Source organism: Ornithorhynchus anatinus, chromosome 6, assembly GCF_004115215.2.
Source record: "Ornithorhynchus anatinus isolate Pmale09 chromosome 6, mOrnAna1.pri.v4, whole genome shotgun sequence".
In the NCBI taxonomy this organism is placed as follows: Eukaryota; Metazoa; Chordata; class Mammalia; order Monotremata; family Ornithorhynchidae; genus Ornithorhynchus; species Ornithorhynchus anatinus.
In genome coordinates this window covers 10,665,635-10,691,598 of record NC_041733.1, presented here as the reverse complement: position 1 = coordinate 10,691,598, position 25,964 = coordinate 10,665,635, and the positions used below count along the sequence as shown (strand labels likewise).

The 25,964-nt window shown below is 43.1% G+C and overlaps 1 protein-coding gene across 2 annotated transcripts in view; it reads left to right on the top strand.

Moving 5' to 3' along the window:
• The window catches only part of PCDH19 (protocadherin 19), a 129,218-nt gene extending 116,503 nt beyond the window's left edge, over positions 1-12,715 (top strand). For both annotated transcript variants that reach the window (XM_001512939.4, XM_007671537.3), the window contains exon 5: positions 7,583-12,715. In XM_001512939.4, the coding sequence (XP_001512989.1) occupies positions 7,583-8,172 (590 nt within the window). In that variant the 3' untranslated portion in view covers positions 8,173-12,715. The remainder of the gene's footprint in view (positions 1-7,582) is intronic.
• The last annotated feature ends 13,249 nt before the right edge of the window (positions 12,716-25,964 follow it).

The following is a 25,964-nucleotide window of genomic DNA, read 5'->3' as shown; positions in this document are numbered from 1 at the left end:
CTGGGTTTATGTTGTCTGTTGCCAGTTGCTTTGGAAGGGCCCAACTCTGTCAGCCACAGCTGTGGAAGGGACATGAAAGATCAGGTGGTGCCTGAGGCGGGACTGAGGAGCCTCTCAGTGAGGAAGAGCTGAGGGGAGAGGGATGGAGGAGTATGAGAAGCAGAAGGAGGAAGAAAAAAACCCGCAGGAATGAGGGCAAAAATCAAGAAGGAGGGAGAAAAAATTAATATGAGTTGACATATGGGTGTTTTTCATGTGTTCAATGAGGATTTAAGACTCTAAATCGTATCCCACTGCAAAGGCTGCAGTACTTCACTGGTCGCATGAGTTCAGGTGTCTCTAAAAACACCCAAACATGAGACCATCCACTGGCATCCTTTTGAATGCTTTGCAGACGTAGCGGCTTCTTTTTATTTTTACTGAAGCTTCTTGTTGTCTGCAGGAAGTCAGGGCCAGGCACTTCCCACCTTACAACTTCGGAGCTAGGTTGCTATTTTTCAGATCCTAAATCATGGTTGCATTTTCATGGCTTTTTCTAACAATTTCCGAAGAGATTCTATGAGACATCTGGCTCTGTGAGAAGCGATGAAGGAAAATGGGCTGTTACTGAGCCCGGAATCTCAGGGCTCCTCCCCTTCTCTCTAGTTCTGTGAGTTATAGACATGGTCCAAAGTGTGTGACCTCATTCACTGGCTCCCTTCACTAAACCTCATAAGGCATTTGCTGATGCTTCTTTACCAAGCGGGTGAAGTCTTTCTTTTGGCATGCATCAGTTTCTGAATTGTTTTGGTGGGAACAGCAAATCGACTGGAAAAAAAAGTTCCACCATGTGAGTCTTTAAATACTTCGGTAGTTAACAGTGGTGCCCGTGGGGCGCTAATTTGAAATGATGGCTACCTCGGGATGCTGTTTGCTATCCCAAATCTCTCTGCTCCCATCATTTTTGGTGAATTACATAATTTCCCAGAACTCTTAGTTGGTCTTTACTCTCTTTCCCTCTGGTTCCTCTTCACTCCTTCTAGTTGAGTATTACCCCATTTAGGATGTGATTATCAAGTTATTATGCTAATGAAATCTAAATTAATTGACCTGCTTCCTAGCAGACCTGATGATGCAAAGGGCCAGATTTGGGTATAAGCCCTCATTACAGGCACAAGTGCGTAGTCACTGTGATAGAGATTTGTCATTGGTTTTCTGCTCATTTTGGTGAATTAGCTGAAAACACAGCTCAGGCAAACTCCTTGCTGGCAGGGTTCCTGCCTACCAACTGTGTTCTATTGTACTCTCCTAAGTGCTTAGCACAGTGCTGTGCTCACAGTAAGCACTCTAATGAATACCACTGTTTGACTGAAGCACTGTGCTGGGCCTTGGGGAGTGGTCATTTCCTAGAATATTCTCTTTCTATGCTGTTTTTATTTTGATTACTGAGTCTACTGGATCAGCAACTGAGTCTGACATTGACCACTGCTTTCTAATTGATTAATAGATTGATAGATTGCTGGTTGAAGTCATAGGCCACTCCTCATGTAACTGTCATCTTTGACTGTCTTGGTGCTGGTTAGTGTCCCAGATCAGTGGAAACTTTGAAATAATATGGAATCCTGAGCCAAGATGAACTCCCAGCATCATTGAACACATCCATCCTTGGCTGGGTGCCTGTCTAGAACTAAGGACTCTTAAATGCCTGTTCTTTTAAAACTTGGAAGAGCATTTGGGAAAACATGGAATTTTCAGGGTTTCTCTCTATTGGTTATTCTGGGTTTAAAGTAGACAGACTTTGTCCAGTTGGTCACTTGTCATGTTTAGCCCCATCTTAACAGGTAGCTGTTTCAAGCCAGGAGTAGGGCAGTAATTACAGACTTTTGTTATTTTCTGCCCAAAACAGTGCAGGGTTGGGACTCCTTCTATTCGAATGATTTCCTTAGTAATTTTCCTTAACCAGTGCCAGTTGTTTTCCTTTCCATGGCCTCTGCAGTCTTAGTTTTATTTAAAACTTTTAAATGTCTTACCCAAAGGTTTGCAAATGGCCTCTCACCTTAATTCCCCAATAATGAATCCCCTTCTCAAAATTCTATATGGGTAAGAAGCAGAAACAGCAATTCTTAATGTTTCTTGGGTTTTAGATATGTTTGGTGCTGAAAGGTTTCCAGATTCCAGGCTTGCTGATGAATTTTTTGTGCCAGATTCTTCTGCCTGTGTGTAAACAATGTGACTTTGTGTGCAAATTTAATTTGTTCTATACAAGTCTCTTACATCTCTTTGTCCCTCTCCCCAAACTACCATCCAGTCTTCTGTCTTCATGAAGAAGCAGCATGTCCTAGTGGAAAGAACATGGGCCTGGGTTCTAACCTCAGTTCCTCCAACTGCTTGCTGTGTGACATTGGACAAGCCACTTAACTTCTCTGTGCCTTAGTTTCCTCAACTGTAAGATGAGGGGTAAATATCTGTTTTCCCTCCTACTTAGACTGTGAGCCCTTTGTGGGACTGGGATTGTGTCCAACCTAATTAACTTGTACCTACTCCAGTGCTTAGAATGGTGTGTGACTAACAGTAAGTGCTTAACAAATATCATAAAACAAACAAACAAGTGCACAGCATCATGTTTTCATGAGTCCTACACAGTTTTAGGGATCTTTCCACCTACTTTCATTTCTATGTGATTTTCCTTTTCAAATGCAAAGTTTCAATATGAAACCCTGATGAACTGCTGCTGGTTTATAAATGAAGAGGGTCCACTTTGTAATGTCCAGGGTTCGTGCTGTGCAAGGATGTGCTAATTTCCTACTGGTCCATTTTTATATGTAATGGTTATATAAAAATGAGACTGCACCAGAACAAAATGTGCTGACACAGATGTTATGAAGTTACTTCCTACCATATTATTAAATCTGTCTGATAAATCCAAGCTAACCACTCTTAAATGCTAGTATATGGGATTTTATATTCACTTTGAGGCAAAGGCCTGAACCTGTGGTGAGCCAGTGTGAATAAAGCACTCTCTGAGTTAAATGCCCACCTGCATGAGGTAAATGAATTCTTCCAGGACCCAAATTTTAAGAATATTGAGTTAACTTTGCTTGTTTGGGACTGGGATTGGATCAGGCTTAAAACATCTCCTGGGGTCCTGAAAGAGTTAATTTACCACAACTGAGTGAGAAACCTCCCTTCCCACCCCCCATCCACTATTCCCCTAAAGAAGAATCAGCTCCATAATTAAATTCCACGTCAACTGCTTACTGCCATTTGTGTGGGGCAGAACTTGTCCAGCTTCTAGTGGCTTGAAGTTGAGTTTGTGCCTCACTGGGGAGAAGAAAACTTTCTCTCCTCAGGGAAGGACTATTAGTATGGCCCTCCCCTAGAGGTCAGATTTCAGGAAGGATTTGAGTAAGGAATGGGACGCCACCTCCCCCCCCCCCCCCCCTTGTCCCATTGTGAGAGGAGGAGGAGGAGGTGAAAGGATACATGGAAGAACTGAGTACAGTACTCTACACACACAATAAGCACTCAATAAATACCATTGATTGGCTGAAATCAACCCTAAAAAAGACTTGAACAAGTATGTTGATTAGAGAGAAATTGGTCACTTGGAGAGGATGGGGGAAGACCGACTGTTTAATGACTTTTTTTGTTACCTTAATTACATAATTTCTAATTGAAAGATAAAGATGAATTCTCACCCATCAGTCTTACGAACAAATATCCACCCATTATCCAGAACTAATCCTGGTCATTGCAATCTAGTATGATCTTATAAATTGAGAAATAAGACATAGGCATTTTAAATAACATCCACTAAGTTTCCCGGGACAGTCTCTCTCAAAGGGCTCCATTAACATTGCACTTCAACCCCTTCCTACTTAAAAATTAAAGGCTAATAGATTTCTGTCAAAGCAAAATGCAGCTTTACTCCCTTTTGCTTATAAACACAACAGATTTGTAATGACTACAAGAAAACATAATTAAAATATTTCTCCTCTTCATGGATTTTCCTCTTGGAGGGGCCTCAGAGATGCCCATGGGGTAAATCATCTTGGGGTTGGCCTCGGCAGGAATGGATGGATTTGGTTTGTGAAGGAACTTGGCTGCTAGAGAAAACCCTCAAATTAGAATCAGGAAGTGAGAAGTTTGCTTCCAAGTCTTCATCCCTGACTCTATGAGGGCATCCCACTCCCTCCTTCCTTTCCCTTTCCCCCTTCTTCGCTTTCCCCCCTTTTCACTGAGTGAGATGAAACTATGAGTTGGGAATTGTCCCTGGAACTCCATTTTCCCCAGAAATGGTCCAGCGGGGACACCTCTGTCTTCAGGGATGCTTTGTGCTTTGTTCAATTTTTTTTTCTACCTGACAACGGGAAGGCCAAGGGAATGCACCCAGGGTTGTACAATAAATGGAGGTCTCATCCAGGATTAGACTTGGGGATTGATCAGATCCCAAGGTCTTCTCTCCAACTGTTGAACCTCCTGGCTTCCCCAGCCAGAGCTGCCCTGGAAGCTTTTCATCTCAAGCTGGGAATGAATAAGGCAGGACAGAAAGGCACCGATCATCTTCAAACATAACAAAATCAAAATATAAAGGAAATGGCTTTCGGGGGGATCCTGGCTGTGGCTGTTGTTCTCGGAGAGTTTATTGTTTGGAGAAGACAGTGAAATGTAGACTTTCACAGAAACTGTCTCCACCTGGCCTTTCAGAGGCAGCACAGCGGGAAGACAGACACAGCTAACATTTTAGGCAGACTTTTCTGTGCGTTGAGTGTGTATGTGTGTTCATTATCTCTTCCCCCCACCTCTTCCCATCCTCCTTGTTTTCTCTAAATGTTAAGCTGTTCATATTTTGGTGCATTTAGGGATGTGATGGGAATTTTTATTAACTGCTCCTTGAGCTAGAATGTGAAGGACATACAAATAACATCGAGAAAGCAGCGAATAGTAACAGGGCTCCCAGATTAACAGTTTTTCATAAAATGGGGAGAACACCGGTGTATGTTCTGAGCCATTTCCAGGATCCTATCTGTAAATCAATCAACCCATGGTTTTTATTGAATGCTTATTATGTGATAGAGCACTATATTGAGCACTTGGGGGGGTAGGAAGATGAACCCTGCCCTTAAAGGAGCTCAAGGTCCAACATGGGAAAGGGATTAAAATAAATTATAGGTAAAGTAGGAAAGTGAGTAGAAAGATCTGTACATAAGTGATGTAGGGATGCTGGGAAGAGAGGAGAGAGAGCAGTACCTACAAGCTCAGAAGCAAGAACTAAGTCTTCTTGGCACTGGTTAGGAAGTGGAAGGAAACATCACCGTGATAGAGTGAGTGGTGCAGAAACAGGGCTGACTTTTATTTCAGCACAACCAACACTGTTGCGTCGACCCTGCCTATATCTCTGTCTGGCAGTCAGATAATTCCACTCTTGCTCCGCCCCTCCTGCCATCTGAGACTTTTCACTTATTTCCCCACTTCCCTGCAGCCCTCTGCCCCCTCTGGCTGGTGACGTCAGGATGGAGACTACATGACTATTGTACTTCCGTTGGATTTAAGTAGGCTACCCTGTTGTGGAACCGTAGGGTAGCAGCTGGATTTTCACTCCTGGATTTTCCCCAGTTTTTCTGGGTCCCATTTCAGGCAACCTCCCTATGGAAGCATCCCTCTGATTGCTTGATTGTGGTCCTTAGGGCAGTTCTTCTAATCACAGATAGGGTAGGCAATCAGTGGGATTTCTTGAGTGCTTACTGTGTGCATTAGGTACAGAGTAGGTACTAGATGCTTGGGAGAATACAATATAACAGAGTTGGCAGAGAAGATTCCTGCCTTCAAGAGCATATAATTTAGTGGAGCACGGAGGTCCTGGATTTGAGGGCAAGTTCTGCCAACAGGCTGCTCTGTGGCCTTGGGCAAGTCACCTAACCTCTCTGTTTTTCAGGTTCCTCATCTGCCAAATGGGGATAATAATACCTGCTTTTCTTCCTGCTTCACAAGGTTTTTGTGAGGGCAAAAATGGGATAAGTAATGGGAGGGCTCTTTTGAAATAAAAGTCCTGTGCAAAAACCCAGGTACTATGAGGCAGGCAGATGAGGTTTTAGTTCTGGAAATGGCAGACCTTGTGTTAGAGGGAGGAACTGGTGCTAAAATTGATGAGTGTTGTGACTTTCTTTTCACTGATATTCCAATACAGAATTAGGCAAAAGGTTTTTTTTTTTTTTTAATTCTGTTTGAACACGCCTTAACGAGTCATACCCTAGGTTTCCTGACAGGTTGTTGTTTTTCCCTTCCTGTTGAACAAAGTTTAATACGTGATGCTTTTTAGCAGAGGTTATTGATAACAGAAATGCTGACTGACTCCAGATAAACCCATTTTCAATATATTTCTCATTATAACTTGTTTCTCTTTAGGTTGTATTTCTGTCAGCAATAGCCATCAAAAAGTGGGAGGGGTCCTGAGAAGGGAGAGGCGGGACAGTGAGAGAGGCGAGGCAGACAATCGGTTAGAAACCTAATTCCTCGCCCTGGCCAAAATAAAAAGCAATAAAATAATGAGTTCTCTGAAAGTAACATTTCAGAGCAACAACATTGTGGCATTTTGGTAATGTTGATAATTTTGAGGACTGGCAAGGAGTCAATGTGGCCTAGTGGAAAGGCCTCGAGCCAGAGTTCTAAATCCGGCTCTCCTGTCTACCTTTGGGTTTGTCACTAGAGCTCTCTGGAACTTATTTTTCTAATCTGTAAAATAGGGATAAGAACATTCTCACTCTCCTTATTATCATTAATAACAATAATAATGATGATAATAATAATAGAATTTGTTAAGCACTTACTAAGTACCAAGGACATAGATACAAGCTAATCAGGGTGGACACAGTCTCTGTTCTACATAGGCCTCAAAGTCTGAAGAGGGTGAACAAGCATTGAATCCCCATTTTACAAATAAGGAAATGGAGGCACAGAGAAATTAGGTGACACTAGGCAAGGGGCAGAGCCAGGATTAGAAGCTAGGTCCTCTGACTCCCAGGCCCATGCTTTTTCCACGGTTTAGATTGTGGGCACAGTAAGCTACTGTGTCTTAAGTGATTATCTTTATCTTCCCAGCTTAAGACCTTGGAATCTATTTTCTCCATTACTACCTAGAGAGCAAGGACAATTGTATTTGAGAGCCTACCTGTATGTAGAACACTACATTAAGAGCTTGGGAGAGTACAATACAGGTTGGAGACCTGATCCCCGCTCTCCAGAAGCTTACCAACTAACTGGGAAGACTCCCAAAATTATTGAAAAATTTAATATGTCCTATTCAGGCCCCCTCACAGCTCCCACCCAGAGGCTCTCTCTCTCTCTCTGTCTCTCTCTTTCACACACACACTCACACACATACCCGTAAGTGTTACGAATCACCCTTCCGATAGGAGGAGGAAGAAACTTGAATAGCAGAGGAAGTTAATCAATGCTAAGGGAGGCTGAGAGGGCCAGCAGGGTCCTAGATGGGAGTTGGCAAGAAGGGCATTGGCGAGCAGAATGATGAATTGGGGAGAGCTTCCTGGAGGAAGTGGGCTAATTCTCCTTACCCTGAAATTGACCTTTTCTTTTGCCCAAACAGATCAGAATGAAGGATTTCATTGTAGGGAAGAGTGCCGGATCCTCGGCCACTCCGACAGGTGCTGGATGCCTCGGAACCCCGTGCCCAGCCGGGCCAAGTCGCCCGAGCACGGCAGGAATGTCATCGCCCTGTCCATAGAGGCGACCACTGCGGACACGGAGCCTTACGAAGAGTGCGCCACCAAGAGGACTTTTGCCACGTTTGGTAAAGACGGGGGCGACCAGCCGGCCGAGGAGCGGGCCCCCGCCAAGGGCAAAAGGACAGTCGACCTGCCGCTCTGCAGCCCCAAGGTCAACGGCGCCATCCGGGAAGCGGGGAACGGCTGCGAGGCGGTCAGCCCCACCACGTCGCCTCTCCGCCTCAAGAGCCCACTGTCTGCCAAACCCCCGGCGTCCTACAACATAATGCACTGTCCAGCCACCAACCGCGACCTGGAGCCGTTTGCGAACAGTGGGCCCTCCAGGCCGTCCGAGGCAGAGCCCCGGGGCGCAGACAGTGAAAACATAATGCATGAAATCAACCCGCTTCTGCAAGAATGTCGAGAAAGAGACTCACCGGGAGGGAAGAGATTGAAAGACATAGTACTCTGAACACGGCACAAAGGAAGGAGAAACGATCCGACGACAAGCGCGTATTGTTTTTAATGGCTTTCCAATGGTTCACAAATCGCTGTATTTAAAAGCTTTCCCTAAATGTATCGTTTATAAATGAAGCTATCGTTCTGTGACAATCCCTCTTGTTTCAACAGGCAGCAGGGGTGTTCAGTTGGAGCAAATTTGCTTTGGGTTTCTTGTTCACGGGGGCCGTTGGAGTGGGGAAATGGTAATGCAAATTCAGTCGTAAGAAGTATTCTGTACTAAGTATTTTGAATTTATATATTTTTCTATATCAAAATTATAATATCAAGTACCATTATTTGTAAGAATTCAATTGAAAGCAAATGATCTGGACAGCGTCAGTAAACGCACTAAGTTTTTCGTAATGTAGACAAGTAATGGCCATTTCTTGTGTACCAGTTTGAAAGAAGCCAGTGGCTTAAAACAGTTACCCGACCAAAAGTTGTTTCTAGAGCTCACGTCCTTGAAAAGCTCACGTCTAGAGCTCTTTTGCCGTGGACACCCCTGATTAAGACCCCTTTTGCTGTCACATGCTATCTGTACTATTATCGTATTTGATATTGCAAATTACTGTATGTTTAGTGATGGCAAAAGGCTTTAAGGGTTTTTTTAATTTTTTAAAAAAGCAAATAGAACCAACGGTACCTATGGACCGAATATTGGAGACCAGGGGAAAAACCGCACATTCCCGAACCCTGACAGCAAAGACTTCATTGTCTCATCCAGGGTACTCCCCTGACCTTAGCGTCTTCTTAAGGCGACGATCATTGTGGAAAGTCTTTTTTGGGTCTTATGATGCCTAATTTGTCAGAAATATTGAGCTGAAATTTTATGTGAATCACTTTTTTTATTCCGGTTTTCAGGCACCAAAAGTTCCTCCAGTAGATATTGGTTTTCGGGTTTAGGCACTCCCCCTCTCATCTTCTAAAATGCAGAATGGCTGAATCTACTTAGAAATCTAAATTTGCCTATCTTTAGATGCGCATGCACTCCCTGATTTGGTTTTCCAATCATTGCTAGAATTACACCACCTTAGTGCATAGGGAGTTGGAATGGGGAGGATTATCATTTCCTTCTCCCGCGGTCTTCTAAATAACTGTAGAGGAAGCAATATGAAGTGTACACTTAGGAAAAACCTGGTGAAATGTAACAACGTTACTAATCAAAATAATGTGCCTTCCAAATGAAGAAAAATGAAAGTGAGTCTTTTCGTAACTAGTACATTTTTGTGTGATGAAAAATTTAAATATGTACAAAACTGTTAAAATATAAATCCATTGGATTTACTTAACAGTTTTTGGGGTTTGTTTTTGGTGTGGGATGGGACATATATATATGTATATATATATATATATATATATATATATATACATGGATATATACATATATATATGGATTTTCTTTTAAACCAAACTGTACATTATTGACTGCTTGGGTGTGTTTTTTTTTGTTTTTTGTTTTTCTTTTTCAGGTAACTATTCATTTTTGTTCCTTTTTTTTCCAAATCAAAAATATATCCTTACTGCCTAATAGTTCACTTCTATGAAACAAACAAAAACCAACTCACAGAGATCTCACCTCTTCTTGGCCTTGGCACTAACACAGATGTGTCTTGGAACTGGTCTCATTAGTAAAATATATTGAAATTCTGAAATAAATGCAGATAGAAAGCTCCTGGTGCCAGGGCACTCAATTTCTGATGAGCTCCAGTCTTTTTTTTTTTCTGGAGTGAAGGTAGGGAAGTCAAATAGGTTTAAGTTTTCAGTTATTTCTGTGAGAGCCCATGACTTGGTCCATTATTAACTATATTTGATGGGGGTGTGAGGGGCTAATTTAAAAAAGTTTCCAGCAAAGAACCGCTAGCGAAACTGCAAACACTTCCTTCATAGGACAACTACCTCAGTCAAATGTCTCTGCAACCAATGGCCTTCTGAAATGGACCCAGAATGAGCAGTCCACTGTTGCTTCACAAAACTTTGGTTCCTTTATCTCAGATTAAATTCTCTAGTTTGTATTGGGACACAAGTGTGACTGCTCTTGCATGGGCTCTGAACAAGTGCTAGGGGAGGCAGAAGACAGGTGCCTGGAAAGACAGAGTTATCTCTACGGAATCACACAGCTCCCGGCAGCAGAGCGTCACCCAGATAGATGAGCGGCGGCGTAGATTTTTCTTGCTTTCTGCAACTGAGGATATCCAGCTCCAACTTGTCCATCTTCCCCATCAAGCCACAGTCCGTGTTCTGGCCCATTCCTTTGGGTGGCTCTGTATCTGGTTGGGGAAAGTCAAGGGCTGGCTGCAAAATAGTTTGGGAGATAGTTGACCTGCACATTTTCTAAAAAGTAGCATTCTCTAGTCCCACTCGCTCTCTGAATCGCGGAAACACTAGTGCAGTGTTGGGGCTTGTGAGTTGGGCAGAAAGTACCTCTACTGGTTCAAGATGTGATTTGAAGACTGGGATAGAATTAATGGGGAGATTCATTTTCCCTATTCCACTTGCCTGGCAAAGACTAAAGAGACCAAAGGGTCAGACCTCAGGAATTCTCCTGGCTGCAAGCATGTGATGTGCCCTCCCCTCGAGAGGTAGAGTCCCTTTTGGAATGGCTGGGGCTCCATTTTGTTTCATCTCACTTCCTGTTTGGGAGATACTCTTGTACCCAACAGCAGTGACCTAACAACTTGGGCAATTCCTAGGACCCAAAGCTCCCCGCTACCATATAGTTTTTTATTTTTTAATCCTGTTTGTTTTCCCAGTTTGGGGAGAAAGAATCACCAGGGAATGGGGACTTAGGAGTCATTTAATATTGTGCCTCCTTTTTCCCTTCCCCTGTAAAGAGTAAGGTATGAACCTGTTCAAATTAAGACTCTCTTCAACCTCCATCGCCACAAAGGCAGGTATCCACAGAGCCATCAACCTTATTGCAGACAGCTCATTGTCAAACCTTGAATCCACGTGCAAGGCGTTGATCGAATGACCAGATGCAATATCAGACATGCTGATCTCCAATTAAAAGGGTTAAAGGGAAATTAGCCCGAGATCCCCAACTGCCTGACTTTTGGCTTCTTCTCAAGATATTTCATCTTTTCAATACCTTTTTCTTCTATCTGTGCTTGGTAGTGTGTTACCGATTTGTCTATTTAAAAGTTAGGTATATTATCCCCAAAATGCTAAATTGGAGGCGCTGACTGAAATCGGAGAAGCAAGGTGCAGTCTGGGAGTGGGATCAGGGAAAGGGAAGAGGCACAAGGGGGGTCTGGGATTTAGGGTCGGTAAAGGGTTACTGTATATTACAGCAATGTTGATTGTAATTTCAATTCAGCTCATGAGAACCACTTTGATACACACTTTTCCCCACACATTTATCTTTTTGACAAACATGATCCACCCTGGGCAGTAAGAATCTTTATAACTAGTGGTTTGTTTGTTTTTTTGTTATAAATGAACTTAAGCTCATTGTATAAAATCTTAGTGTTTGGTTGGATAATTAGGAAACCATTTCATGAGCTCAATTGTCTTCTATAGTGAAGTCCATGGCAGCACTTTCTAAAAACATAAAAAAGTAATCTTCAAAGGGGAAAGTTTGGGAGAGGGTGGATTTGCGTGAATAAAACAAACAGACAAAAAAATCACTTAAGGGCATAATGCATTGTCCTGAAGTTGAGACTACGCCTGTTTTATTGTGAGGCTGGAGATGGCCTTTGGGTAACGTATTGTGCCGAAGTGAATTACTTTCAACTAGGAAACAAGTTACTTTTGTAAAGAGCATATTGTCTGATTAATATGTTTAAATTGCTCTTTGAAAAAAAAACACAAAACCCTAATTACCCATGGAAACTCATTGTCTGTCACTGGGGAAAACTGATGAATCTTGTTGGTTCAGCTGCTTTTGCAGCTAAAGATAATCTTTCATCCAATTTAGGAGTTGCAGTTTACCTTAGTGGAAGAATCAGGTACCACCATTCCAGTGCTGGCAAAGGGGATTTTCCTGGCATCAGCTGATGTTCAGCTGATCTAAGCTGGGGTAGAATCTCTAGTGACCAAGAATCAGTGCAGCACAAACTAGATTGCAGCAACGAATACCTCCTTGTGCTGTTTGAATGCTAAGGTATTGGTTGTCTCAAGTCTACAGCTCCTCTACTTGAGAGGATTTGGCCTACTGACACATTACTGTTTACCTCCCGGACCAGGGTGAAATTTCAGTGGGACTCAGTGTGGTATGTCTCATCATGCAGTCTGTTGCTGATAATATGAAGAATAAATTGTTGTATATGCTGATCTGTATGTTATGTACATTTTCACAGTGATTGATTCATTGTAAAGAAAAAAGAATCACCATTCTGTCTATTTTATGAAAATGATAAAGCAGCTTTATTAAATTATTACAATTATGTTTCAAATGGTATATCTGCCACATTGTTTCTTTTTATCTGATGGTTCTTTGTTTTCCAACTTAAATGTGTTTTCTCTGCTTCAAGCATTTAATGCATTTTAGTATTAAAGGCAATTATGGAATAAAACGGCAGTTAAGTGTTTGGTTAAATGTGGCTTAAGGGGGATGATTGCTCCAGGTTGGTTTCAGGAGGGGGCGGGATGCAGGGATGCAGGAAGCCAAAGGGAACCGTTTCCCAAGCTCCATGTGCGTGCAATCTGGTGGCAGGTGGTGGATTGGGCTCTGACCCCCAGGAAAGGGGAGGGCCCACCCGGAGACGGGGTCCTTGGGCTGCTCCAGGGAATGGGGTGGAGCGGGGAGGGTGGTGAGGCAGAGGGGCCGAGGATGAGTTGGGCTCATGATTCCGCTAGGGTGATGGAGTCCTGGGATTAGGACTGGTTAAAATCCGGGCCGGCGGGAGCTGCAGCCGACAGACTCTGCCAGTGTTTAAAACAAATGAACAAAAGCCATTCTTGGGAGGAAAAAAAAAATCATTTCCAGGTGACTTCCCAGAGCAGCCTGTCTGAAGAATTAATTTAAAAATAGGTGAGAAATGGGAGCGGCGGACGGTCGGGGAAAGAGGAATTTAAAGAGATGGTGACCTGGGTTCGTCTTTGATGCCTTCAGGTTTGAAAGTAAGCAACAGGAGAGGTTACAGCTTTGCACATAACAATGCTACAGTGAAACCTCTGACAGGCTTTCTTTTACAAACCATTATTTTCAGGGATTTATCACTGGGGCTGTAAAAAAAAAATTCACTCTAAGCTGCAGCCTGGCAGAGAAAATCGGAGCCAGGGAATAGAATTTGCTTTTGCTCAGGATTTTGAGCTGATGCATTTGTTGGGGTTTCAATTATAATCCTATATAGAACAGATCAGGCTCTCAGGATAATTAAAAAATTATAAGGACATTAATTTTTCATTCTTTTCTGGCTTTTATCCTTCTTTTGCATTCTATCATTTATACATCTCCACACGAATGGATTTTTCTTTTGGAATGTGACTTGGAGATCTAGACTTGCATAACCACATAATAATGATAGTGGTGTTTGTTAAGATCTTACTATGTACCAAGCACTAGGGTAGATAGGGGTTAATTAGGTGGGTCACAGTCCCTGTCCCACATGGAGCTAAGCATTTAGTACAGTGATAAGTGCTTAGTACAGTCCTCTGCAGTAAGTAAGCACTCAATAAATATGATCGAATGAATTAATGAGCTCCCAGTCTAAGGGAGAGAGAGAACAGGGGTCGAAATCACATTTTATTGATACGGAAAATGAAGCACAGAGAAGTGAAGTGACTTGCCCAAGGTCTCACAGCAAACAAATGGTGGAGCTGGGAAGAGAACCCAGGTCCTGTGACTCCCTGTGTCCTCTTCCTACTCCCTTTGTCCTCTTTCCACTACATCCCACTACTGTTCAAGGCTTGTCTTGGCCAAGGCCCCGATAACTCCCTATGTTTGTCCATAATGTGTAAAGTCATTATTCTGAAGATTTTTAGCATGACAGGGCTGGGTAAATTCAAAGGGCATTAATCTTGACCAGACTCTGGCACCACCTTTCAGAACTCTGCCAGTAGTGGTCCTCAGAAGGGAGTTTGGGGAACCCTGATGGGGTTTCAAGAATCTGTCAAGCATTTATTCCTGGGTGCTGCAGGCCAGCACAGTTGGAGTCAACCTCAATACATCTTCAAAGCAGGTCTAAACTACTTTATAGATCAAGAAAGAGATTTTTATTGCTTACTGCCTCGATTTCACGATAAGGACGTTAGTCGGGGGTCAGAGAGGTAGGGGGAAGGATGAGGATAGTGGGAGAAGCATGTTTGAACAAGAAATTGAAACCCCAGGCAACTGAAAGATTAAAATTGTCAAAGGGCCTGAAAAATAAATCAGGAAATGCAGCAAAGCCAATGAGGAAAGAGCAAAGCTGCCCCCAAAGACCCGGGCTTGGTAGTCAGTACCTGGCTGTTTAACCAGCCAATTCTGATGAAAAAACAACAGGGGCAGGATTCCTGGGTCGGGGGACTTTGAGGAGAAGTGTTGGTATTCCTGATCCTCTGCAGCCACCGTCATATCGACATAGGATCAGAGTGGTGGAAGGAACCTCCCATGAACGTTTGAGCTCAGCCTTGGTCTTCCAAGCCGGTGAATGTCAGGACAGTTTTTTTTTTTAATGGTTTCTAGTGATGGAAATTTCTCAACCTAGATACCTTGCACCAGTATTCAGTCCTCCTCCTTTGCCACATTTAAGTCCGCAGTTTCTTGTTTGTCTCTCTAGGGAGATGGAGAGCAAGTGGTCAGTTTCTGCACCACCAAACATTCCCTGGACTTGGAAGCCATTGTTAAAAGAACCCCTCAGACTTTGCCTCCAGGTTTAATCAACTAGATTCTTTTCATACATGAATCTGAGGGAGAGAAGGAGAAACCTGGGTGAGAACTTTCATTGCTATGGGGATTAGGAGCCCCCCGTACCATAGCGATCCTTAGGGGCGGAGAGCTGATTTGATAAATTCTACTTCAGGCTCCTGAGAGATTGGGATCTTCATCCCTGAGATTTACTTTCCATGTGGGGGTTAAATGATGAAGGGCCTTAAACCTCTCTACTGCTGGAGGATAGTGCTTTGAAACTTGTCCAAGGAGTTTGGGTTCTCAACTCAGAAGTGATCCCTGGTATGATCAGAAGGCAGAGCCAAGCATGGATTGGAGTGTTTTTGGGTCATACCTCTCAGAGTATCATTTTTCCATGGATTGCTCTTCAAATGCTCTTCTAGAGGTCAGTTTCTTGGCCAATGGTATTGATGAGATCAAAAGTACCCAGAGAGGATTCTGTTCCCTGCTTTTCCTCTGGTGGTGCGGGTAGGGGGGAAATCAAATCTGGAAGGTAACTGTAAATCATTTGGTTAAACTGCTTTTACCTCACAGAGGGTTTCTCAACTCTAGCCCTGTATGGAATTGCAGCAAAATGACTCTTCTCCCCAGGATAGATTTTCCTTTTATTTTCAAAGGGATCTCTTTCAAATGTGCTGACAGGGGGTTGGAAATGATGGCTGACCCCTGCCTACACTCCACCCAGGGGCTGGACCGAGACTTCAGTGGCCAGGAGATCCACCCTAACGATGTGCTGGTCTCAGAGGAATGTTCGGTCCCGAAGAAGAAGCCCCAGGGGAGCCAGGGACACTCAGCAGGGAAAAAAGCAACCCAGAAATCCAGTGCATGGAAACACTGATCCAAACAACCCTACTTCCTCAGATCCAAACTAACCACTTTCCTTCTTCACTACCCTAATAAAAATAACTGTGGCATTTGTTCAGTGCTTACAATATTCTCAGCACTGAGGTAGACGCAAGATAATAAAACAGGATATAGTCCCCGTATCACACACGGGACTCAAAATCGAAGGGGGAAGGAGAACAGATTTTGAATCCCCATTTTACAGATGAAGAAATGGAGGCACAGAGGAGCTAAATGACTTGAACAAGACCACACAGCCGGTAAGTGGCAGAGTTGGGATGAGCATCCGCGTCTCTCTGATGCTCTACTGTTTGTTTTCATTCTGCACCCCTGGTCCTCTGGGGATATTCTAAAAGTAGCTCCCAAGACAGTGACACTGTTGGTGTCCCAGGTTCAAGTCCCAGCCAGCGTGTGGTCCCAACTGTGTAGAAGGTGTGAAGTCATACCCATATTTCCCATGATCTGTTATGGCAGAATGGGATTGAGTGGGCACTGGTCTTCCCCTTCTCTAATAATGATGGCATTTCTTAAATGCTTACTATGTGTCAAGCACTCACCTGAGCACTGGGGTAGTTACAAGCTAATCAACTTGGACACAGTGCCTGTCCCACGTAGGGCTCATGGTCTTAATCCCCATTTTACAGATGAGGTAACTGAGGCACAGAGAAATTAAGTGACTTACCCGGAGGTCACACAGCAGGCAAGTGGTGGAGCCGGGACTAGAACCCAGGTCCTTCTGATTCGCAGGCCAGTGCTTCATTCATTCATTCAGTCATCTTTATTGAGTGTTTTTTTGTGTGCAAAGTGCTGTATTAAGCATTTGGGAGAGTACAATGTAACAATAAACAGACATATTCCCTGCCCACAATGAGCTTACAGTCTAGAGGGCTATCCACTAGGCCATGTTACTTCTCTGATAATCTCTGATATTTGTCCTGTCTTGAACAAGTCACCTAACTTCTCTGTGGGTCTATAAAACAGAGGAGAGTAGCACTAACCACCCATTACCTCATGACTGTCCTGAAGATTCAAGAGCAAATGACTTATAAAGTACACTGAGCATATTTTAAAGTAAGTGTTCTAAGTAGAAGCTTATAAATACCATTCAATTTCTTGACCATGTGCATAGATTATGGGATGTCTCACAGAATCAACTCTCATTTCTATATCGTCCATCTATTACTTTTATAACTTTTCCTTTTGAAGTACATCTGGACTATTAATGTAACCGACCTGGATTAGAAGGCAGTGAATTAGAAAGCATTTTCACAATGACTACAAAGAGAAGAACAAACAAATATGAGTCATCAAATGCAGAAGGGCTTGTTCCAAAAGAAAAAAAATACATATATGTATATACCGAGAGAGAAAGAGACATGGGCAACTGAAGTATGTTTTCAAAATAAATGGAAAAATACAACGCACAAAATGTACCAGTTTAAAAAAAGCACGCAAAAAGCTTTCTACAGTTCGCATTGTAAATCCTCAGCCTGTCTGCATTTTGAGGAAGAAAACTGCAACCTGAGTGTTTTGCCTTAATAGCTACAAGCATGGCTTAGTGGAAAGAGTACGAGCTTGGGAGTCAGAGGTCATGGGTTCTAATCCCGGCCCTGCCGCTTGTCAGCTAAATGACCTTGGACAAGTCACTTAATTTCTCTGAGCCTCAGTTAATGGGGATGAAGACTGTGAGCCCTACGTGGGACAACCTGATTACCTTGTATCTACCTCAGCACTTAGAACAGTGCTTGGCACATAGTAAGTGCTTAATAAATGCCAACATCATCATCATTATTATTATTTTTATTACTGTTGAGATATCATCTTCCCTTTTCTTCCCCAAGTTCATTTCCTGCTTCGACCTCACCCAAATAGGGTTGACTGCCTTATTCTTCAGCTTGGCTGGGACTTGGTCTTCCTTCTCTTGGCAAACATCCTTGACTCCTCCTGAACTTTTTCCAGTCAAGCTTGGTGATTGTCATCATTGTCTTTGTCACTGCCATCATCATCATCATCACCAATTGTCAATTAATGAGTGCCTATTATGTGCAGAACACGATAGTGTTTGAGAGTAAAATTATAATGATAATGGTATTTGTTAAGTGCTTACTCTGTGTCAAGCATGGTTCAAAGTGCTGGGGGAGATACGAGATAATCAGGTCAGACACAGTGCCTGTCCCATACAGGGCTCACAAATCTAAGTGGGAGGGAAAGTAGGTATTTAATCCCCATTTTACAGATGAAGGAACAGAGGCCCAGGGATATGAAGTGATTAGCCCAAGGTAACATAGCAGGGTCATGGCAGAGCTGCGATTAGAACCCAGGTCCTCTGATTTCCAGGCCCATGCTCTTTTCAATAGACCATGGGGCTCTCTGTCCTCAAGGAGCAGACAATCTAACTTCTTGGAGGTAAATTAGGTGCTTAGGGAAGGATAATCATGCTTCAACTTTCCTCATATGAAAATTGGGGATTCAATATTCGTTCTCCCTCCTACTTAGATTGTAAACCCCAGATGGAACAAGGATTGTGTCAGACCTGATTATCTTGTAACTACCCCAGGGCTTAATAGAGTGCTTGACATATAGCAAGTGCTTAAAAATGGTTATTATTATTATTCCAGGCCACTCTGTTCAGGTCTTTCAGTTTCCCCACAGCAGCAAAGTAGGATATTAAAGAAGGAAACCCAACCTGGTAGTACAAACCTCCTAGCTGATTCTGTGAAAGGAGAGGGTTAAGTCAAAGAGTGCAGTGCGAAGTAAAATTTCTGATAGGAGACAAGGTAAAGTATGTTAATGCTTTTTCAAGATGCCCAAAATGGCTTCCAACCATATGACTATAAAATACCTGAAATACCAACAAAAACCAGCTAAATATACACCAATCACAAAACGATATAAAATAATTTTTGTGTGTATGTAAATATTTAATTTTTAATGTGCTATCTTTTATGTCCCACTTACTAAAAACCCTTTCTGCTAATGCACTAGAGAACTGATATTAGTATTAGATCGAGAACAAGCACCTGTCAAAGTGAGCTTTAATCTCTGTATTCAAGTCAGTCAGAGAACTTCAAAGGTTGAGGGGAAGGGACAGGGTGAAGAAGCCAAGGTTCATTTTTCATTGTACTGTAGAATCAAAGCATTCTATCCAAGAGAGGGCAGAAATATCAGAAGTCACCTAATCACAAAAATGGGCTAAAAGAAGAGAATTATAATGAAAATTCCCTCTTAAAACCTTTCTCCCCATAGAACTTGCGGGGCAGGTTTCTCTGTCTCTTCATCGACACCTTCCAATTCACCAAACTTACGGTGAAAAGTCCCCTCTATGGAGAAGGGCTTGTTCTCAGTTTAGTTCAGTGTCCCCTGGGCTCTTTGCATGAGAATGGGGTAGGGCAATTAATTCAGCCCAAATCATCCAGTTTGGTTTGGGCAGCTGGATCATGATCACTAACTCAGCCTTCACAAACCAGCTACCGTTTTCCAACTCATCCCCTTGCCCCAGGGTAAATCACATTTTTAAGTCCCCCTTCTCTCCTCTGCCCCAGGGTAGAGGCAATCCAGTGAAGGCTGACACAACCCTCTATGGTTATCAGGGTGTCTGGTTGGGGTTTGAACCCAGGAGCATACCTGCCTGTAGCTGTTTTGCTCTGGAAGTGCCAAAAAAAACAGCAACCGTTTCCAGGTCCCTCTCCGATCAATCATCCGACCTTTTATTTTTTACTGCACCGTTCTGGAAAATCGTCTCCTAGCACTTTACATTAATTTGGATAAAAAATCTGTTCGCCCAGCAAATGATATTAACCCCACCACCAATCAAGCTTTAAAAGCTTTTTCCTAAGAAAAATGTTCTCAGAGTACGGAGCCTGGGAAGCAACTGCTGGGGAGCAAATGAACCTTGTGGTGCAAGGGGAAGCCCAGCCATAACTCCTGAGCTCTGTGTTCCTGCAGGGTTTCCAGGGCCACTGGTCAGTCCTGCCTGAGAAGAGGGGACGCCAGAGGTGTGGTGAGCTGAGGTAACAGCTGGAAGAAGTCAGAGGAGCCAGCTCTCAAAGGCAACGAAAGTCACCGGTGGGTTTCTCTGCTCACTGCCAGGCCTTTGATAGAGGGAGCTGGAGCTAGACGGTGAAAGCTTTGTCGGGGTGCAGCCTGCATGAGCTCTGGGTGATGGATTGGCCTCCAAGGCCAAACTCAACAAGGAAAGAGTAACTGCAGGTCCTGAAACTCAAAGACGCAGTCTTCTGCATCAGCATGCCTGACTATGTTTAAGGACAGTTGGTCAGTCATTCAATTGTATTTATTTAGTGCTTGCTGAGTGCAGACCATTCATTCAATCAATCGTATTTATTGAGTGCTTACTATGTGCAGAACTCTGTACTAAGAACACTGTACTAAGAGCACTGTACTAAGGGCTTGGGAGAGTACAGTATAACAATATAGCAGACACACTCCCTGTCACAGCGAACTTACAGTCTATACGGGGATACAGACATTAATATAAATAAATAAATTACAGATATGTACATATGTGCTGTAGGGCTAGAAGGGGGGATAAAAAAGGGAGCAAGTCAAAGCGACACAGAGGGAGTTGAACAAAGGAAAAGAGGGCTAGGTCAGGGAATTCCTCTGAAAGAAAATGTGCCTTCAATAAGGTTTTGAAGGGGGGAGTGTAATTATCAGTTGGATATGAGGAGTGAGGGCATTCCAGGACAGAGGCAGGATGTCGGGGAGAGGTCGGCTATGAGATAGATGAGATTGAAGTACAGTGAGAAGGTTAACATAAGAGGAGGAAGTGTGCAGCCTGGGTTGTAGTAGGAGACTATGAAGGTGAGGTAGGAGGGGATAAGGAGATTGAGACCTTTTAAACCAATGGTAGGAGTTCGTTTTTGACAGGGAACACATCTACCAACCCTGTTATCGTGTACTCTCCAAGCATTTAGTACAATGTTCTGCACAGAGTAAGCACTCAGTAAATACAACTGATAGATTGATTTCATGGTGCTAGGTTCTGTGCTAGCTTCAGAGAGAGTTTTCACTAATTCTTCGGCTCTTGAGGTGTTTTGGGTGTTTTTTTAAAATGCTCTTTGTTAAACACTTACTATGTGTCCAACACTGTTTGTTTTGGGTTTTTTTAATGGTCTTTGTAAACAGTGTCCAATACTATTTTGAGTACCATGGTAGATACAAGTTAATTAGGTTGGACTTAGTCCCTATCCCACAAGGGGCTCACAGTCTAAGTAGGAGGGAGAACTAAGGCACAAAAAAGTTAAGTGATTTGCCCAAGGTCACACCACAAGAAATAGGCAGAGCAGGTATTTGATTCAGGTCCTCTGACTCCCAGGCCCGAGCTCTTTCCATTAGGCCATACTACTTTTCACCTTGGTGACTCTAAATCCGCAGGGAATGTTAAGAACACGTTTCTGGCCTTACACCTCAAACCTTTCCTTCTCCCTCTCCCTCTGTCAGTGTTGCTGAAAAGTAGCAAACTTGATTCATTCGAGTTTCACCTCCTCTCTCCCACCCCATCTCCTGCCCACCCTCCGGGGGAGGTGCTAATGAGCTGTGGAGGGCCAGCAGTTGGGTAGCAGAAGGGAGGAGGAGGAGAAGTCAAAGGACTGGCTAATCCACAAACTGGATGATTAGCTCCCCAAATGCCACGTGCTCTGCGTGTGCGTGTGTCTCTGTGTGTATGTGTGTGTGTCCTTGGTGAAGGGAAGTTCTTCTCTCCGCTGTCTTCCCCATCGTCAGGTTGTGCCTCATACGCATTTCTATCTGCCGATAAGTAACCGCAGTGGGTGTTTTCTCTCGACCAGTCCCATGTGGCTCATAACAATAAGCTGCGTCCCTCTTACAGGAGATCAAGTGTGAAATGGTTTCTTTTGGAACTCTCTGAGCCACTCAATCAGTCATTATATCACCCTTTAGCTTTCACTGCATACAGTTGCATCTGCCGCCCCAGTGGAATATGACTGGAAGAGGTGAAAGAGTGTGAGTGGCGCTGTACAAACACAGTGATCAATTCCTCAATCAATCGATTGATAGTATTTATTGGACACATTCTGTGAGGAGCCCTAGACTAAGTGCTTGAAAGAGCATAAGAGAGTTAATAAGTACGATCCTTCCTCTCAGGAAGTTTACAGTCTCGGTTATTTTTTTAATGGCATTTGTTAATTGCTTACTCTGTGTCAAACACTGTCCTAAGAGCTGAGTTAGATACAAGTTAATCAGGTTGGACGCAGTCTCTGTCCTATATTGAGTTCACAGTCTAAGTAGGAGGGAGAACAGTTAGGTTGTTTCTAAAGTTATCATGATTGGACCATGGTTTGAGATAGGAGAATCCATCATTTTTTATGTATGGAGAGGAGGGAAGAAGAGGGAGAGGAAGAGGATAGAATTCTGCCTTTTTCATTGAAGATAGGATTGGTGGTGAGAGCCTTCACATGTGGTGAATATAGCTAATGATCAATACTCTCTTTTTCCTGGGTTTCACATGAGTATAGTCTCTTTTGGGCTTAGTGAATTTTGCCCCAAACAGGGCTTCCTTGTTTAGAAGACTCTATTTATTTATTTATATTAATGTCTGTCTCCCCATCTAGACTGAAAGCTCACGGTGGAGAGGGAATATGTCTACCAACTCTGTTGCACTGTACTCTCCCGAGCATTTAGTACAGTGCTCAGCCCTAACCGCTCCATAAATACCATTGATTGATTTGGATCCTGATCTCCCTGGATTCTTGGCATGAGGAGAGCAACCCCTCTGCCCAATTGGAGAAGCAGCATGGCCTAATGGGTAGATCCCAGATTTGAGAGTCAGAAAGATCTGGGTTCTAATCTCAGCTCCACCACTTGCCGGCTGTGCTGTGTGACCTTGAGCAGGTCGCTCAACTTCTCCGTGGGTCAGTTACCTCATCTATAAAATGGAGATTAAGACTTTGAACCTCATGTGGGACACCCGGGCTTTGTCCAACCTGATTAGTTTGAATCTACCCCAGCACTTACTACAGTGCCTGGCACATAGTATGCACTTTACGAATGCCATGAAAGAAAAGTGCTTACTATCTGCCAAGTGTAGAGTGGATGAAATGTAGTCAGATCAGACACAGTCTCTCTGTCACTCGTGGCTCACAATCTAAGTGAGAGGGAGAGCACACATTTAATCCTCATTTTACAGATGAGGAAACAAAGCCCAGAAACATTAAATGATTTACCCAAGATCAGACAGCAGACAAGTGATGGAGCCAGGATCAGATACCAGTTCTCCTGACTCGGTCTTGTACTATGTCTCACTAAACTATGTTTCTTCTTCTGAGAGAAGTTCACTTCTAAACTGCCACAGTCATTAAAGGAAACCCTCCACATTAAACCCTGCACACTGCAGTGTTTTGCACTCAGTAAGTGCTCAATAGATACTTTTGATTGATTGGATTGTAGGGAGCAGTAGGGAACAAAATATGTATAGTTGCCTTCAATTGTTGCCAGAAAAAATTTTAGTTATGGTTCCTATAAGTTACTACTCCATCACCGAATATTGACTCCTTTAATATAGAGCTGGTAGGTCCCATTTGAAAATCCACCATGACATATACCATCTACTTAGATATTCCCCATCTGACACTCTCTTTACAAGTCCCAGTAGAGAAAGCAGCATGACAGAATGTAAAGAACATGGGCTTGGGAGTCAGAGGACCTGGGTTCTAATTCCAGCCACCACCTGTCTGCTGTGTGGCCTTGAGCAAGTTACATATTCTCTTTACCTCATCTATAATATGGGGTTTAAGGTTTAAGACTGTGAGCCTTACATGGGTCAGGTACTGTGTCCAACTTGATTATCTTGTATCAACCCCAGGGCTTAGTACAATGCCTGGTATATAGTAAGCTCTAAACAAATACCATTGAAAAAAAAGTTCCATGCAGTGATCCTTTGTGTTTGAAGATGAAGTCTTTGAATGGTGAAATTGAGCTTTAAGATGAAGAGTCCAATATAGGACTGATCCCATCTACACTGGGTATGCAAAGAGATTGACTCTGGTTGTGTTGGGGTGTTCGTTGACTGCCTTTCCATCCTGTTTGAACTGCATGTTGCTTCATACATTCTCTTCTTACAATTTTAATTATCAGGAAATAATTTTTGTTTGTCTCCCTCACTGACTATACACTACTTGAGAACAGGAGCTGTGTATCTTGCTATTTTTGTACTCTCTGCAGTGTATACTACAGTGCCTAACACTCAGTAGGTGCTCAAATAAACAGTAAATACTGTTGACTGATTGGTTTTCCTTTTGTCTCCTTACCTCACAATCCTCTCAATGCTTCTGCTCAAAAACAGCTGCTACTTCTTGGTGGCAGGGTGCCATGCTAGTCTGCCTGTCACAGTTGTCTCCCAGCTCTGGTGCCTTATTTTTTAATGGTATTAGTTAAGCAGCTCCTATATGCCAAGCACTGTACAGTGCATTGGGGTAGATAGAGGATAATCGGGTTGAACGCAGTCCCTGCTCACATGGAGCTCATAATCTTAATCTGAGTTCTTAATCCCCATTTTCAGATGAGGAAACTGAGGGATATAGAAGGTAAGTGATTTGCCCAAGGTCACACAGCAGATAAGTGGTGAAGCGGGAATTAGAACCCAGGTCTTCTAAATCCCAGGCCCTTGCTCTTTCCACTAGGCCATGCTGAATCCCTGAAACTAAATTTGACTGGGTTCTTAAGACATTTCCTCCATCCCTCTTGGTTTTGGTTGCAGATTACCCTGAGGAAGCCATTCCTTCATTTTATGTATGTATCTTATACTCTACTATTTTCTCTATCTGTAATTTACTTTACTGTCCATCTCCCCATGTAGACTCTAAATTCCTTGTAGGCAGGGAGCTCGTCAATCAACTCTACTGTATTGTACTTTTCCAAATAAACATTCAATAAATGTCGATGATTGATTGTTGACCACAGAAGTGTTGTGTGGAGATGAGCTGAACTTCAATGCCAAGATTTTGTTCTTCGTGATCCTAACTCAATTATTTATATTAATGTCTGTCTCCTTCTCTGGATAGTAAGCTCACTGTGGGCAGGGAATGTGCCTACCACCTCTGTTATATTGTACTGTCCCAAGTGCTTAGTACAGTGCTTTGCACACAGTAAACACTCAATAAATGTGATTAGTTGATTGACTGATTGATCCTGGGTTGCCACCTGTTAAGTAATCTCCAGGATGCTAATGGAACTGCTCAAACAATAGAGTGTGGTGTTGTGGTGGAGGCAGAACTCACTGCCATAGAAAGCATCAGCCATCCCTCAGCTATGTCGACCTCCATTTTGGTCTGAAGTCTGAAGCCTCATTGCCACCACACTCTACCTGGCATTCTCCCAAAGGACACGCTGGCCTATTTTATTGCCTTTTGTTACAATGTTGGGCAGGGAACTGCCTTGGCAATAGAATTCCGCAATAGAATTTAGTCCTGGGTTGTCAATGAGCTCACTGGATATGTGTAGTGATTTTAGTTTTTTTTTTTCCAAATGTATTGCCAATCCATAGCTCTAGGCTGAATCTCCAAAGGGATTTACCATCATCTGTGTGTCTTCCTAGATTGTACCTTTCAGGTTCATTCATCCTTACCTAACAACACTTGAGTGACCATCTGTTGGACTTTGGATGGTGTTTGTAACATGATGAGCTGGAAGGTTTCTTGAAGATTCAAGCCCATTTTTAGCACCAGATTTCAAGTCCCTGTGCACATTGGAGTGTAACTTAGCAGAGCTGTTTTTGGGTTCAAGATGCTGCTGCTGATTTTGAGACTGCCTTCCTGCATATGAAGGACTTTCCCACCTTTTTGCCCAGTGTCACACTTTTTCTGTGAAAATACTGTAGTTCATCTTTTCTGGTCCCTAGCCACCCAGCCGAGCATTAATCAGGTTAATTGATGGTTAATAGAGGATAGGTTTGTCCAATCTCCAGCAGGACATGTATCCATTCTCATTGTTTTAGTGCTTGCGAGGATGGTTTGCGCTGAGCCATCCACACTTTTCTGGTCCCCTGGAGTCAACAGCACACCTTGAAAGACAACTGGTAGGGAGAATTGGTGCAGCCTGTGATCACAGAAGAGAATAACTCTGAGATCAAAACA